The sequence below is a fragment of the Scyliorhinus canicula genome, chromosome 16 (assembly GCF_902713615.1).
Source record: "Scyliorhinus canicula chromosome 16, sScyCan1.1, whole genome shotgun sequence".
In the NCBI taxonomy this organism is placed as follows: Eukaryota; Metazoa; Chordata; class Chondrichthyes; order Carcharhiniformes; family Scyliorhinidae; genus Scyliorhinus; species Scyliorhinus canicula.
This window is the reverse complement of record NC_052161.1, coordinates 73,080,005-73,097,698: the sequence shown is the minus strand read 5'-3', so window position 1 is coordinate 73,097,698 and position 17,694 is coordinate 73,080,005. Positions and strand designations below refer to the sequence as shown.

The 17,694-nt window shown below is 47.6% G+C and overlaps 1 protein-coding gene across 1 annotated transcript in view; it reads left to right on the top strand.

The window, feature by feature from the left end:
- Positions 1-17,694, top strand: part of jmjd1cb (jumonji domain containing 1Cb) — a 499,252-nt gene that overhangs the window by 422,962 nt on the left and 58,596 nt on the right. Inside the window, 5 exon segments of the mRNA XM_038773498.1 lie at positions 4,443-4,657; positions 8,312-8,464; positions 10,738-10,830; positions 14,206-14,333; positions 16,964-17,075. Coding sequence (XP_038629426.1) covers positions 4,443-4,657; positions 8,312-8,464; positions 10,738-10,830; positions 14,206-14,333; positions 16,964-17,075 — 701 coding nt within the window.

Below are 17,694 nucleotides of genomic sequence, written 5' to 3'. Positions count from 1 at the left end.
GGCCATGTGGGGTGCCCCCGGGACAAAAGGAAACCCGGGAGCGCAGGGACCCGACCGCATGGAGAGAGCAGTGACAGTGGCCATCTTGGACGGCCCCCTAACAAAGGGAAACCCCGGAGGCAGTGGCACCAGGTAAGTATGGTTAATCCCACAGGAGCGAGGGGGCAGAAGCCCCCCACCAGGATAGTCACCTGGAACGTGAGGGAACTTAACGGCCCAGTGAAGAGATCCAGAGTCCTCACCCACCTAAGAAATATGAGGGCCGACATAGTCTTCCTCCAAGAGACACACCTGAGGGAGCAGGACCGACTGCGGGTAAGAAAGGGCTGGGTGGGACAAACCTACCATTCCTGCTATGGGTCAAGGGCCAAGGGGGTGGCGATATTGATCGGCAAGAGGACGATGTTTAGGGCGACAAAGACGGTTACAGACCCGGGGGGACGGTATGTCATGGTCAGCGGGGCCCTGGATGGGGCACCGGTAATACTAGTTAACGTGTACACACCCAACTGGGACGGCACTAGCTTCATCAAGAAGACCATGGCAGAAATCCCAGACATAGCGACGCATCGACTAATCATGGGGGGGGGGGGGGGGGGGAGACTTCAACTGTGTACAGGATCAAACCCCAAAACGGGGAAAACCTCAAGCATGGCAAGGGAACTCAGTCTCTTTATGGACCAGATGGGAGCGGTGGACCCCTGGAGGTTCGCCCACCCGGGGGAGAAGGAATTCTCCTTCTTCTCCCCAGTACACAACGTATACACCAGAATTGACTTCTTTGTGGTAGGGAAAACGGTGCTTCCGGGGATAGACAAAGTGGAATACTCCGCAATTGTGATATCAGTCCACGCTCCACATTACATGGACGTGCGGCTAGAGACGGGCAAGGCCCAACGCCCCACATGGAGATTGGACGGTGCCTTACTAGCTGACAAGGCCTTCAACGAAAGGATATCGCGGGCCATAGCAGAATACACAGAGAACAACCAGAACGGGGAGGTCTCACCCTCCACGTTCTGGGAAGTGCTAAAGGCTGTACTAAGAGGGGAAATCATCGCTTTCAAAGCGCGAAGCAATAGGGAGGAAAGGGTGGCTAGGCCAGCAGCTGGTCGACTCCATACTGGAGGTAGACCGTAAATACTCCAAGGCCCCAACCGTAGAGCTCCTGGCGGAGAGGAAAGAGCGACAAAGGAACTTTGACCTGCTCTCCACCAGGAAAGCAGTGCACCAACTCCGCCAGGCACGTGGGACCCTCTACGAACACAGAGACAAAGCCAGCCGCCTGTTGGCACACCAGCTGAGAAAGCAGGCAGCCACCAGAGAAATTGCACAAATCAGGGATACCAGAGGCACGTTAGAAACAGAACCAGAAAAGATTAACAAAACCTTCAAGGCCTTCTACCAAGGGCTGTACACCTCGGAGCCCCCAAGTGGGGAGTCCAGGATGAAACGGTTCCTTGATGGACTGGACATTCCAGTCGTGGGGGAGGGCAGAAAACGGGGCTTGGAAGCACCACTAGCACTGGGAGAGATCATGGACAGCATTAGCTCCATGTAGGCGGGGAAGGCGCCGTGACCAGACGGCTTCCCGGTGGACTTCTACAAAAAATTTGTGACAGCACTGGCGCCGCAGCTGCAGGAGATGTTCACAGACACACTAGCTTGGGGCACACTGCCACCCACGCTAGCACAGGCCTCAATCTCACTGATACCTAAGAAAGACAAAGACCCAATGGAATGTGGGTCATACAGACCCATCTCACTGCTGAACGCAGACGCCAAAATACTGGCCCAAATCCTAGCCAAAATGCTACAAGACTGTGTACCTGAGGTGGTCACAGAGGACCAGACGGGCTTTGTCAAAGGTAGACAGCTTACCTCGAATATCAGGCACCTGCTGAACGTGATCTTGACCCCCTCCGGGGAGAGAACACCAGAGGCGATTGTCTCCCTAGATGCAGAAAAGGCCTTCGATAGGGTCGAATGGAAATACCTGATAGAGGTACTGGAGCAGTTCGGGCTTGGAACAGGGTTCACCTCCTGGGTAAAGCTCCTATATAACGCTCCCATGGCAAGCGTACGGATCAACAATACCAACTCCCAATACTTCCAGTTACACAGGGGCACCAGACAAGGATGCCCACTGTCCCCGCTGCTGTTCGCTCTAGCGATCGAACCACTAGCAATCGTGCTCAGAGCAGCAAAAAGCTGGAGGGGGGATCCAAAGGGGTGGCAGAGAGCACAGAGTTTCACTCTATGCAGATGACCTGCTCCTCTACATTTCGGACCCACAGAGCAGCATGGACGGAATCATTGCGCTCCTGAAAGAGTTTCACGCCTTCTCAGACTACAAACTCAACATGAGCAAAACCGAGATCTTCCCAGTACACCCTGTAAGGTGGGGGGGGGGGGGGGGGGGGGCAGCACTAACAGGACTGCCGTTTAAACAAGCCCGACACAAATTCCGCTACCTGGGGATCCAAATAGCCCATGACTGGAAAGCGATCCACAAATGGAACATCACAAGTCTGACGGAGTAAGTAAAAAAGGACCTGCAAAGATGGAACACACTCCCACTCTCCCTCACGGGGAGAGTCCAGACGATCAAAATGAACGTACTGCCCAGGTACCTCTTCCTACTTAGATCCATTCCAATCTACATCCCCAAGACCTTTTTCAAAGCGCTGGACAAGCTAATCATGGCGTTCGTATTGGGGGGGGGGGGGGGGGGGGGGGGGATGCTAGGTTCCCAAAGAAGGTCCAACAAAAAACAAAATCCAGGGGGGGGGGCTAGCCCTCCCAAACCTACAATTCTACCACTGGGCGGCGATGGCCGAACGAATAAGCCGAGTGGGTGCGCGCAGAGGAGACCTTCTGCATGGGGATCTCCCTCCGGGCCCTCGCCACGGCAGCAGTCCCATCCCCACCCAAAAAACACTCCAGTAGCCCGGTGGTGATAGCCACCCTCCAATCCTGGAACCAACTACGGCAGCAATTTGGCCTGACCAAAATGTCGGACAAAGCTCCCATCTGCAACAACCATAGGTTCACACCAGTACTGACTGACGCCACCTTCAAATAGTGGGGGCAGGACGGAGGGACACTGACAGTCAGGGACCTATACACGGACGGCAGGATCGCAACACTGGACGAACTGACAGAGAAATTCCAGCTAGCCAGGGGGAATGAGCTAAGGTATTTAGCGCTCAAAAACTTCCTGCGAAAGGAGACAAGGACGTACCCACAACCGCCACGACAGACACTACTGGAAGAACTACTGGACGCAAGCATACTAGACAAAGGAAACTGTAGTGACATGTATGACCAACTGATAGAAAGGGCCGACACCGTACTGGACGCAACAAGAAAGAAATGGGAGGACGACCTGGGGATTGAGATAGGGTGGGGACTCTGGAGCGAAGCGCTGCATAGGGTCAACTCCACCGCCACGTGCGCAAGGCTCAGCCTGACGCAGCTAAAAGTGGTATATAGAGCCTACTTGACAAGAACCTGTATGAGTAGGTTCTTCCCGGAGGTGGAGGATAGATGTGAACAGTGACCAGGAGGCCCGGCCAACCACGTCCACAGGTTCTGGTCTTGCCCCAGACTTGTGGAGTACTGGATAGCCTTCTTTGAGGCTGCCTTCTTCGAGGAACGGCAGCCCCCCCCCCCCCCCCCCCCCGCAAACAGTGTCCTACTTGTGTGTTGTAAATAATTTTGGCAGGTGTACAGTTTCTGCTGTTGAGCTGGTGCACAATACCCTACCAGTTATTCTATTTTATTTTTTATTTTTTTTACTATTTACTATCTTCTTTTCTTTGGTATGTTTGGGTGTGCCCTTCTCTTCTATATATGTGCATATATGTTTCTTATCCTGTGTACACAACGGTAAATATACTTTGTTCAAAAACCCAATAAAAAACATTTATTAAAAAAAATAACATCATTCAAAATGAAATTGTCTTGATTTTTGCAAATAAAATGTACTGAACACTAGAGGGAAAGGACAATGAAATGGAATTGGAGTAGATAGCTCTAGTTGAAGACGGGCACAGTGTACCGAATTGCCTCCCAAGTGCTGTAATTTCTTTTCTTTTTATAAATTTAGAGTACCCAATTTTTTTTCCCCAATTAAGGGGCAATTTAGTGTGGCCAATCCACCTAACCTGCACATCTTTAGGTTGTGGGGGTGAAACCCACGCAGACACGGAGCAAATGTGCAAACTCCACACGAACAGTGACCCAGGGCCGGGATTCGAACCCGGGTCCTCAGTGCCGTAGGCAGCAGTGCCAGAAAGTGCTGTAATTCTTGAGAGATTATTTATAGTTACTGAAAGCTATTTTTAAGCGACTACCTGTGCAGTTGTTATCGCATGCCATGTTTTTAAAAAAAAAATCACGATTTCACTAGATTAACCTTTTACCTTTTGCTTTCTCAGACTGGCATTCAGTAAGAATGCAGTACTAAGGGTAGATGGATTTTCAACTCCAGACCAGTATGATGATGAAGCAATAAACCTGTGGTTACCCAGTGATTCCACAGACATGGATTTGGACATAGCATCTTCTAAATATATTTTGAGAACTATTGGAGAGAAATTTTATCAAATGGAGACATCTGAGAAGACTGCTATGAATTTGCTTAAACCAGATGGTAATAATTAGCCTTTGATGACTGTGTCTAGTTACTGAGCTGTTTATATAACATACTATTTCAAACTTGTTTAAGTGGAAGTGCTGGTGTTCTAATGTTGACAGATTCAACTTCATTATTTGTGTTACAAGATAAATCTCTAACATCGTGCTGTGAAATGGTTCAGAAATATTGGGCTGAATTTTCTCGACCCAACAGAAATGGGCTTGGAGGGGGGTATTGCTGGCAATGTGGCTTGGGACCACTGGGGTTTTGGGGGGGGCGCTAATGTGTTCCGGCCACCATAGCATATTGCCAGTGACAAGAAGCCTGGGACACCACTGGTGCTGCTGGCTCTCTAATTATAGAAGCATGGAATTTTACAGCACAAAAAGAGGCCCTTCTGCCCATCATGTCTGCACTGTCAATCAATCATTTAGCTATTCTAATCCCATTTTCCAGCACTTGGCATGTAACCTTGTATACTATGGCGTTTCAAATGGTCATCTAAATGCTTCTTAAATATTTTGTTTTAATTTTGAGTACCCAATTCATTTTCTTTTCCAATTAAGGGGTAATTTAACATGGCCAATCTACCTTTGCTGCACATCTTTCTGTTGTGGGGGCGAAACCCACACAAGCAGGGGAGAATGTTCAAACTCCATATGGAGAATGACCCTGAGCCTGGATCGAACCTGGGACCTCGGTGCCATGAGACAGCAGTGCTAACCACTGTGCCCACCGTGCTGCCCTTGTCTCTTAAATGTTGTGCGGATTCTTGCCTCTATTACCTTTTCAGGCCGTGAGTTCCAGATTATATCACCCTTTGGGTGAAAAGGGTTTCCCTCAAATCCCCTCTAAATCTTCTGCCCCTTAGTTTAAATCTATTTCCCCTAGATATTGACCACTCTACTAAGGGGGAAGGTTCCTTTCTGTCTACCCTAGCAATGTCGCTCATCATTTTGTACACCTCGATTAGGTCCCCCCTCAGCCTTCTCTGCTCTATGGAGAACAACCCCAGCCTAACCAGCCTCTCTTCATAGCTGAAACACTATGTCCAGTGAATCACCTAGAATACATCCCGGTGAATCTTCTCTGCATCCTCTCTAGTCAAATCACATCCTTCCTATAGTGTAGTGACCAATGTGGCAATTGGGCTGACTGCTCTTGGAGGTAGGCCACTGTCCTCAGCTAGCATCTCATTGACAACATGCTGCTTCAAGGTCCCACCGCATGCAAAATTGGAGTCGGCTCTCATTTTTGGCCCCAACGACAGAAGATTTAGCCTATCATATTGTCTTGACAATAAAATGCTTGCTCAAATTCACAAACTGCAGAATTGGGGATTGTGCGATTGAAATTGTAATTTTTTAAAAATTCATTTACGGGATGTGGGTTAGGCCAGCATTTGAGATGCTTTCTTGAACCGCTGCAGCCCTTGAGGTGTAGGTACACCCACTGTGCTGTTATGGAGGGAGTTCCAGGAGGTTGCCCCAGCGACAGTGAAGGAACGACGATATATTTCCAAGTCAGGGTGGTGAGTGACTTGGAGGGAGTCTCCAGGTGGTGTGGTCCCCAGATATCTGCTGCTCTTGTCCATCTAGATCAGTGGTTCTCAACCGGGGTCCACATGGACCCTGGGGGTCCATGTAACATTACTGGGGGTCCACACAAAAACAAATACCGAATTGGGGGTCCACGGTGATATTTTAGTGGTCCATAGAGCAATTCTACTTCAGAACAATTGTTATTACTGAGAATCAAGTAGAAGAAAAAAATGTTTGTTTTCATCATGAATATTCACCTTTCTCTCTCTCTCTCTCTCTGTCGCACTGACAACGGTCAAAGAGAGATTATAATCTATCTAATTTACCTTGAGGGCTGAAGGGGCTCAGAACCAAAAAGGTGCATTTGCTGTGTTTATTTTTGTGGTACTGTATTCTGAGAAAAAAAAATCCATACCGGTTGATGACAAATGGGTTTATTGTGCTTTAATGACAGTTGTTGTTGAAGATTGCCTGGGCTATTGTCCCCAAGGAACAGCCCGGAGGACCTTTAATGACAGAAGCAGCTTATTAAATACCCACGGTTGACCTGACGCTTATGCCACGTTTCTCCTTGACAAGTTTAATGAATAATTTAACACAGTAATCACTAGAAACTGTATATTTGATATGAATTGGTAATTTTTAGAGTAATTTAATTCAATTTAGTCAGTAAAAAGTTTTTTTCATTACTTTTCATATTAGAATAAGTTTGGCAACGTACGAAAATACCGCTAATCCGTTTCCAACCCTCACGGTAAGGTAGATGGACTTTAGGATTAGTTTACCACGCATATAAGAAGCTTTTTTTTCTGTGGAATGGCTATGGGGGTCCACAAAAAAAAATTAAGAGGAAAAGGGGTCCATGGGTTAAAAAAGGTTGAGAACCCCTGATCTAGATGGTAGTGGTCATGGGTTTTGAAGGTGTCTGAGGAATGTTGGTGAGTTACTGCAGTGCATCTTGTAGATGGTACACAATGACTGCCACTGTTTGTCGCTGGTGGAGGGTTTGAATATTTGTGGAAGGGGGAGCAATCAAGTGGGCTGCTTTGTCCTGGCTGGGTGTCAAGCTTCTTGAGTGTTGTTGGAGCTGCACTCATCCAGGCAAGTGGAGAGTATTCCATTACACTCCTGACTTGTGCCTTGACAGCTTCAAGATCCTAGGTTCGATTCCCGGCTTAGGTCACTATCTGTGTGGAGTGTGCACGTTCTCCCTGTGTCTGCGTGGGTTTCCTCCGGGTACTCTGGTTTCCTCCCACAAGTTCCAAAAGACATGCTGTTAGGTGATTTGGACATTCTGAATTCCCCTTCTGTGTACCCGAACAGGTGCCAGAATGTGGCCACTAGGGGTTTTTCACAGTAACTTCATTGCAGTGTGAATGTATGCCTGCTTGTGACGATAAAGAATTTTATTATTAGATGGTGGACAGGCTTTGGGGGGGTCAGGAGGTGAGTTACTCGCCATAGGATTCCTAGTCTTGATGACCTTCCCTGCTAGCCACAGTATTAATGTAGCTAGTCCAGTTCAGTTTCTGGTCAATGGTAAGCCCCAGGATGTTGATTGTGGAGGATTCAGCGATGGTAATGCCATTGAAGTCAAAAGGCAGTGGTTAGATTCTCTCTTGTTGGAGATGATCATTGCCTGGCACTTGTGTGGCACGAATATAACTTGTCAGCCCAATTCTGATCTTGCTGCATTTGGACATGGACTGCTTCATTATCTGAGGAGTCACAAATGGTGCTGAACATTGTGCAGTCATCTGCAAGTATTTGCAAAACTAAACTGAAATAATCGATGAATGGTGGAATTTGTCAATATTCATATGCTTTAAATTAAGCATGTGTCGAATATTTACAATTATGATCCTAATGTCCCCACCTTCTATTTCCACTTTTTGATAAATGTAACTTAATTTTTTTTTCCTTGCCAGAATGGACAGCAACATTTCTGACATTTTTAAAAATGTTTAAGACGCAGTATTTTTCATGAACAACTAATACCATTTCTCATCATTATTTTTAAACATCATGTAGTCTGAACAGTGCTACAAAATGCAGTCAAAACCCATGAACTTTCCCCTATAAACTGAAAGTTTCAGTGTACAGTAACAGTGTTTGTTTTGTGTTTCAGCCAAAATCGCCTGGAAGAGAGCAGTAAAAGGAGTTCAGGAAATGTGTGATGCATGTGAAGCCACATTGTTTAACATCCATTGGGTTTGCCAGAAATGTGGATTTGTGGTCTGTTTGGACTGTTACGAAGCAAGGGAAAAAAGGAGTTCTAAAGGTCAGTTTCTGATTTGATCTGTGGTTAAAACAAAATGCAGGCAATGTGCATAATCTGTTCTATTTCACGTGTGTTGATACCAGCATAATTTATTTTGCTGATTGGCACAAGACGCATTGTTAAATTTCACTTTTCCACCTATGTTATTTTGCTCTATAATTGCCTTGTAATTCCTTGGAGCAAATGAAGTAATGCATTCATCAGTCTGTAGAGTCATCCATGTGTAAAACAGTGTGTCCCAGTGCAGGTTTATGTAAATTGTATCAAGATGTACAAAAGCATGTTGTACTATTGAGATGCCTATTCAAAATAGTGTGACATTTAGGGCAGGACTTTCCTCCCACTCCATAGAGTGTTCTACAGCAGTGGAAGACGGCTTCCCAGTGGCCTGCGGCGGGATAGTCTGGTCTCACCATTGTTAACCAAGTTTCCAGTTGAACGCACCCTCACTGCCACAAAACGAGGATGTGCCACGGAAGGACCATAAGATCCCGCCAGCGTGAATGGCCAGAAAATCCTGCCCGTAGTGTCTCTAATTGTTAAAATGTTCTTACCCAAGGCTCACAGCACACATTATTAATGAAAGGGGAATGTTTTTAGATTGCAAAAAACACTTAATTGCGTTATCTTTCTCCCCCTGTCACATATTTGTGAGTGCTGTTATTTTCAATTTACTTGCCTTTATAACCATAAATTGGAATGCAACTGACAACACAGCTAGCTTGTTCGTTGACATGTACTATAAGCAGTTCCTCTGTACTGGCCAAAATGATTACTTCAACAGATTTCACCAAAGCAGATTAACTGGTCACTGTGTCGTTGCTGTTTGTGATATCTTGCTGAATGAAAGTATCTGTCATATTCATCCACATTATGGCAGTGAGTGCACTTCAACGTGGATTGTGTGTGAAGCATTTGGACATCCTAAGGGCATGAAAGGCTGTATAAATGCAAGTTCAGCCATTCTTTTGTCATTTTTTATGAAACTAATTTTGCAAGGTTACAGGTAATGACTGCAGTACTCAGCCTGTCTTTGTTGGACGTTTTCTTTCGAATTTCTTTAACACTTCGAATTTTGGTTTGCATAATTGATGGGGCTATTTTGAGATATTTTGCCCTCCTTCCACATGTTTTCTCCTGTGTAGCTGGCAACCTCCATTTATTCTAATGTCCTTACACTGCCTGTTTATCATAGGTGCAAAGCAGAAATAAATTGAACATCAGGGTTGGCTGATTATTGAATGAAGCAATCTGAGTCTGTGGATTTGGATAGTCTTGCAACTCTTGTGTTTTGCATTATGTGGTGTGAAGTCCATTGTGGTGTCTGTCAAATCTAATGTAAAAGCAAAATACTGCAAAAGTTGGAGATCTGAAATCAAAACAGAAAGTGCTAGAAAAACTCTGCAGGTCTGGCAGCATCGGTGGAGAGAGAAACAAAGTTAAGGTTTGAGTCTAATTTCTTCTGCGGAACCTCTTGAGAGCTGGGATTCTCCCATTCCTCATATAAACATGTACATTTCCAGCCATGCCTTCTGGAAAGTATCTAAGCAATATGAATAGGGGTCTGCTGGCTGGGCTTATTGTAAGGTACTTCTGAGGTAGTGGGGAATTTGCCTGCCACCCTGCTGCTCCAAGTTTCCTCTTGCTTACCCATTTCTGAAATACCAGATTGGTCGAGTCTATTTAATTTTTCTGTTTGAATGAGCATATTGCCTGCAAACCACCCCATTCTGTAAAGAATGTTTCAATCATCCTGGATGGATATTGCTCAAAAGCAATGCAGTTCATTTTTCGTAGATTGCTTGAGTCACAAAATTTGCGATTAGGTTGACACTTCTAATTTTATCCTCCAGTGAAATCTCTTCTTTTAAAAAAAATGTAAAGAAAAATAAATGTCAAGTGCCCAATTCTTTTTTTTTTCCCAATTAAGGGGCAATTTAGCATGGCCAATCCACCTATCCTGCATATCTTTGGGTTTTGGGGGTGAGACCGACGCAGACATGGGGAGAATGTGGAAACTCCACACGAACAATGACCCAGGGCCGGAATCGAACCCGGATCCTCGGCATCATGAGGCAGCAGTGCTAACCACTGCACCATGCCACCTCAATGAAATCTATTCCTGGATTAACTTGGAACATTTGCTGTTTTCATCACTCAAAATGCATTCATCACTGGTGTGACTGCCACTACTTCACATTAGATTTTCTATTCTGTCAAAGATAGTTCTAACAAACATAAATATATTTCCTTTTTTTGGACTTTGATTGCAGCTGATAAAGACTTTTATGTCTGGCTGAAATGTGTCAAAGGTCAAGTTCATGACTCAAAGACTCTGATGCCCACACAGATTATCCCCGATACTGGTAAGATTCCACATCTGTGGATTGATTTTATAGTTATTTTCCTCCAACCCTAATATATTATGTTTAGCACAATGAAGGGTTAAAGCATGATGGTTTAAAAAACAAAATTCCTATTTATTATATAAGTGTGTTTTTAAGTTGAACTTTCATTCCAGTACCGTTGTACGCAGGTAAAGGCCATTTATGCCAGGGAAAGCTGTGTTGAATACTAAACATACTTTGGGCAAAAAAGAACATACCTCTTTTTTTCATGAAAAAAAGTACTTGAAAAGCCATGGGCGCGATTCACCGCTCCCCAGGCCGGGTGGGAGAATCACGGAAGGGCCACTCTGGCACTGCCCCACGATTCTCTCCCCCCCCCCCCCCCCCCAATGGCGTTTTGCGACATGCTGCTCGGAGAATCGCAGGTCGCCGTCTCCGGCCCGGATGGGCCGAGCGGCCTGACATTCCCGACCGGTTCACGCCAGCGGCAGCCACACCTGGTCGCTGCCGGCGTGAACAGCGTACGACAGGTAAGTGTGGGGCCTGTGGGGGGCGGAGAGGGGATTGAGCACCACGGCAGTGCTCGGGGGGGGGGGGGGGGACTGGCCTGCGATCGGTGCCTACCGATCGTAGGGCCGGCGTCTCTAAGAGACGCACTCTTCCCCTCCGCCGCCCCGCAAGATCAAGCCGCCATGTCTTGCGGGGCAGCGAGGGGAAGATGGCAACCGCGCATGCGCGGCTGGCGTCACTTAGGCGCCGCCGGCCTCGTCATTCTCGGCGCGCCGCATTTACGCCAGTGTCAAGGCCCGGCGGCCGAGTTCCCCGCAACACCACTCCTAGCCGCCGGGGGGGGGGGGGGGGGGGGGGGGGGGGGGTGTAGAATAGGGGGCGAGGAGCGGCCACCGACGCCATCGTGAAACACTCCGGGTTTCACACCGGCATCGGCCATTGCGGAGAATCGCGCCCCATATCTTATGGACGAAGTGCTAGAAAATAGGATTAGAATAGATAGGTACTTTAAGGCCAGTGCACACATGATGGGCGAAATTCTCCGAAGACCTGCGTGACGCCCATTTCCGGCGGGCAAAAGCGGTGCGGATGACTCCGGCGTCGGGGCCTTTTAAGCCGTAAATCTCCGTTTCCGAAAGGGCCAGCAGCGGACTGACGCGATACGCGTCAGTTTCACCCGCTGCGTAAGTGGCACGTTGAGAGAGAGAGAGGGGACGGGTACCGGCGTTGAGAGGAGGGGGGGTATCGGCGTTGAGAGGAGAGAGGGTGGGGTACCGGTGTTGAGAGGAGAGGAGAGGAGGGGGGGGTTGCGGCATTGAGGGGGGGGTTACGGCGTTGAGGGGGGGGGTTGCAGCGTTGAGGGGGGGGTTGCGGCGTTGAGGGGGGGTTGCGGCATTGAGAGGGGGGGTACCGGCGTTGAGAGAGAGGGGGGTACCGGCGAGGAGAGGAGGGGGGGGGGGGTACCGGCGTTGAGAGGAGAGGGGGGGGGTACCGGCGTTGAGAGAGAGGGGGGGCGGCGTTGGAGGGGGGTAGGGGTGGTGGGGAGGGGGGTAGGGGTGGTGGGGAGGGGGGTAGGGGCGTTGGAGGGGGGTAGGGGCATTGGAGGGGGGGTAGGGATAGGGAGGGGGGTAGGGGTGGGGAGGGGGAGGGTGACGGTGCGTTGGCCCCGGGCATCCGTTGCCCCCCCTCTGCACGCCGCTGCCCCCTACCCCAACCCCGCCCCCCACCCCTACCCCCCTCCCCACCCCTACTCCCCTCCAACGCCGCTACCCCCCTTCAACGCCCCTACCCCCCTCACCACCCCTACCCCCCCACCCCTACCCCCCACACACAAACGCCGGTGCTCTCTCTCCCCACCACCACCCCACAAACGCCGGTACACTCTCCCCCCCCCCCCCCCCCACCGCACAAACGCCGGTACTCTCTCTCTCTCTCCCCCCCCCCCCCCCCCCACACAAGCGCCGGTACTCTCTCTCCCCCCCCCCCCCCACCCCACACACAAACGCCAGTACTCTCTCTCCCCACCACCACCCCACAAGCGCCGGTACTCCCTCTCTCCACCACCACCCCACAAACGCCGGTACACTCTCTCCCCCCCACCACCACCCCACAAACGCCAGTACTCTCTCTCTCCACCACCACCCCACAAACGCCGGTACACTCTCTCCCCCCCACCACCACCCCACAAACACCGGTACTCTCTCTCCCCCCCCACCACCACCCCACAAACGCCGGTACTTTCTCTCTCCCCCCCCCCCCCACCACCACCCCACAAACGCCGGTACTCTCTCTCCCCCCCCGCCACCACCACCCCACAAACGCCGGTACTCTCTCTCCCCACCACCACCCCACAAACGCCGGTACACTCTCTCCCCCCCACCACCACCCCACAAACGCCAGTACTATCTCCCCACCACCACCCCACAAACGCCGGTACACTCTCTCCCCACCACCACCCCACCCCCCACACAAACGCCGTTACTGTCTCTCCCCGCCACCACCCCACCCCCCACACAAACGCCGGTACTCTCCTCCTCCCCCCCGCACTCGATATTGGTAACTGAACGGCGTCAACCATCATCAATGGTTGACGCCGTTAGAAACCTACTGTGATTTTCGCCGACGTGACCCGTGGCAACGTCGGCGGGACTTCGGCCCATCCGGGCCGGAGATTTGTTGACAGTAAAAATTAAATGAAATCCCGCCGGCGCCAGCTGTTCTCAAGGCCTCCGGCGGGATTTGCACAACGCCGGTTTTTGGCCGCTCGGAGAATTCAAAACCTGACGGGAGCGGGAATAACGCCGCCGCCGGCCGATTCTCCAACCCTGCGTGGGGTCAGAGAATTTCGCCCGATAAGTAAAAGGGCCCCTTTCTGTGCTGGAAATCTCTTTGTTTCACACTGGAATGACTGCCACACGAAACAATCAAATACTTGTGTTTGTGAAATGTTTTTGAGAAAGGTAATACAGGCTATAACATAGAACATACAGTGCAGAGGGAGGCCATTCAGCCCATCGAGTCTGCACTGACCCAGTTAAGCCCTCACTTCCACCCTATCCCCTTAACCCAAAACCCCTCCTAACATTTTTGGTCACTAAGGGCAATTTAGCACAGCCAATCCACCTAACCTGCACGTCTTTGGACTGTGGGAGGAAACCGGAGCATCCGGAGGAAACCCACGCAGACACGGGGAGAACGTGCAGACTCCGCACAGACAGTGATCCAGCGGGGAATCGAACCTGGTACCCTGGAGCTGTGAAGCCACAGTGCTTTCCACTTGTGCTACTGTGCTGCCCTGCTATGTAATACAACTTGTTATCAGGAGAAAACCTCTTGCTCTAAAAAACAAGCATACTAAGTGTTAATAAATGTTCTTTGTTTTAGTCTTAACAGATATTGGAGACATGATGCGTTCCATCAAAGACATCTGGGAAATTGCTCGACATGATCCCTCTACCAGTGAACAAAGTGTACAATTTTCCAAACTCTTAACAACTAATGGAGTTTCACAGGTATAATATAGCTGTGACCTTCAAATGACCTTGGCTTCATACAAGATTTCAATTATAATAATAAAGCTGCTGAAACTCATGCATTATATCAGTAACTTTGGATATTTCCTCTAGCCTGGTTAGGGGATCCTCTGCAAGAATTCACAACCTTATGGGAAAGCATCACCGCAGATGCATGGAGTGAGACTTAGCAGGCCCGTTCATTGCGGGTAAAAACAAATCCCGTTATGACAGCTAAATCGAGGGCCATAGCTGGATTTGCGCTGCTGAGCTCCCCTCCCCCCCACAAACATAGTACTGTAGGGGGAGAGCTAACCCTCACCATTGTGGCAGGGAGAGAGGCTCAATGTTGCGGGTTGGGGCAACTTATTTTAAGCGCAGGTCGGGGAGCCTTTTAAAGATGGCACCCAGATTCCTGTGGGGCTGACCTTGCTGGCTCTATCAGGACCCGCCTGCCAGAGTGACAGCGCAAACCACATCCAAGGAGATTTTCTGTCCAATAAGTGTCAAAAAATCTGATCTGAAAACTCGGTTGTGTTTCTAGAGAAAAGCATGCCGGTTTACAGTCAGACCCTGACACTTTTCAATTTTCTGGGAACATTCTGTGCATGGATTATTGAGATGATTAGAGAGATATCGATATAACAATTATTGTGATCAGATCTTGCCCTGGTAGTAGCGCTACTGGCTGAGGTAAATAAGTAATAGTACTTTGCGCTTTAGCTGTGGATAGGATTATGGGCCAGGGTTTAGAGAACGCATGGAGTTTACCTGATCTAAAACTGTTTATAGGTTTTGGTTATGAGGAGAACAAAGGCCTACTTTTCAGGTGTTATGCAACAGAGACCTTAAACACTTGTAATCAAAAACAAATTAAGTTAACATTTTATAAACACACACAGTAAGCATTTTATCAACTACAAACATAAATACCCCACACAGCTACAGTACTCTATATTTAACTCTTAATAACTTCCCTTTACTGTTTTTACTCAAGTAACAACATCCATAAATCAGATAATCCCTTTTATCACAAAACAGTAGGTTTGAATTCCTTCCAGAACACAGTTATTACTTTGAAGTTCACAAGTGATCTGGAGACACCTTTTTAACATGCAGAGCGAGAGAGACTCCAAGATCCTTGCAGTCTGAATACAGCTTCCAACTGTCTAAACTGAAAGTAAAACTCAGCCACAAACAGCTTCCAGCTCAAAATGAAAATAAAAACAAGAGCCACCACCCAGCTCCAGCTACACAATGACATCACTGCAGCTATTTGAGAAGGCAAACATTTCTAAAAGGGACATTCCCATGACAATAGGCTAGGTTCATTCACCCTAACCTAGTGAATTAATGTTTAAACTCTAGTAATTTTGTCATTCTCAAAGGCTGCATTCTATAATTGATTTCATAAGAGAACATGATTGCAAGTTACTCAGATTCAGTTTCAAGGGGCAAAGTTAGCAGATCAAGGTACAAGTACTGCAGCACAGAAGGTGCTAAAAGGTCCTGTCATTGGTCACAGTGCAGACAGGGATACAGCATCTCCATGTGTATCTGTATGTGGATGATTAATTCAGTTGAGGTCTGCTGGAAAGGTATTAATTAAAACCAAAAATATAGCCAATTACCAGGTATGGAACGAGCAGGAACTAATATTTTTCACTGCTTTGTTTTTGACAACTTAGCTGAAAACTTTTTTCTGCTTTCAGACTGATTTGCACTATAGAAGGATCTCAGATTCCCTCTAAAGTTCTGAATCCTAGGATATCATCATTTTACAGTTGGCAGTCACCATCTTTGTCAATCAAGAAAATATATTTTCTTGTGATCATTTCACCTGGCCTTCCATCCAGCGATTATCCCACAGAGCACTTAGCAAACAAAAAGGTTTGACCAACCTCTAAATGGGACCGAAAAGAGAAGGACAGTAGTCCCCTACTGCACTCTTTCCGGTTGTTACCAGTAGTAACAAGGATATTCCTGGCAGGTGGAAGTGGCCATCTGTGAAGGAATCTAGGTTTAGATCAGGTAGACAGCAAGAGCAGATAACCTGGCAAGTCAATGGGTTTGAAGTGAAAATAATCTGGCTTATCTATGGTACCTCAATACCATGGTTAGAATTTTGCAGAGAGGTGGTGGCTCTGCCCACCAGCTGAAAAGATACATCACTGGCCCAGGAAGTCATGACCATAGTTTATGGTTTTCAGGCAGTTTACTACCCAAGTGTCATGCTTCTGCCTCCATGTGAGATGATACCATGAGCTACAGCCAATCAAATGGCCGACAATTCTCCAGTCTTAACAGTACCACCGGAAGCAGTGCTTACTGCTAGAACTGCAGTCAGCCTCCAACAAGGAACAACGATGAAGGCTGGATAGTAAATTAAGTGGTGCAGCTTTGTCAGGGCCAATCAGACAGGCTTGGCAAACTGCTGCTAATAGTAATGATTATTGATACCGTGTGAGGGGCTCAAATACTTGTAAATTTGGATTTATTCAAATTTAAGTAATAATTATTGATGGACAATGACTTTTAGATTACAGTCCGTCTCCCCCAGTGATAAATCATTCGATACGTTTCTTATGTCTTTTTCAAGTTAGATTCTTATTTCTTTTGCTTGATTCTAGAGCGTCCTAAATCGGAACACCATCATCTCAGTGGCTAAACAATGCTCTGCATGTGAGAATCCAAAGACCAATGGCAGCTCCAACAATCCTGAGAACGACATCACCACAGAAAGTAAGTTCGCACCATCTGATTCTCCCATAAGCTGGTTGGCAGATCTAGCGGCACAGAAAGCCTGAGAAGAAAGAAAAGGTGACAAGGTAGACGATAAAAGTGCAAGATTATAATAATTAAACGTCACTGTAATTTTTGCCTATCAAAGGCCTAGCTGGTGAAGTGACAGTTAAAGTACTACAGAAGGATCAAAGTCTAAATACCAACAGTATTAGCTAAGCTGAGAGTCATGTTAAGGTTTTTTTGTGTACTTCGCTAAAAACACACAGGGAACTTCTTATTTTTTCCCCACCTTTTGACCAATTTCTCAAAATTTAAAATGCGTCCTGCTGCAGACTTCATTGATAATGTCCTTGGACACATGACCTTTTGAGCAAATGCTTTTCCAATTAAGTACCCAGATGAATCTTACCAACTTGTGTTTGTAATGAGTTGGCATCATTCTTTGTTTTTGCTTTTCCAATTAAGATCCAAACAGTCACCATATGGATTGCAATATATGCATGCCAAGCAATTTCATGAGGCATTTCCTGAGCTATGAAATTTCAGTTATTACAAAGCAAGATTGAGATTTATATGAAGGCAAAATACTGCAGATGCTGGAAACCTGAAATATAAG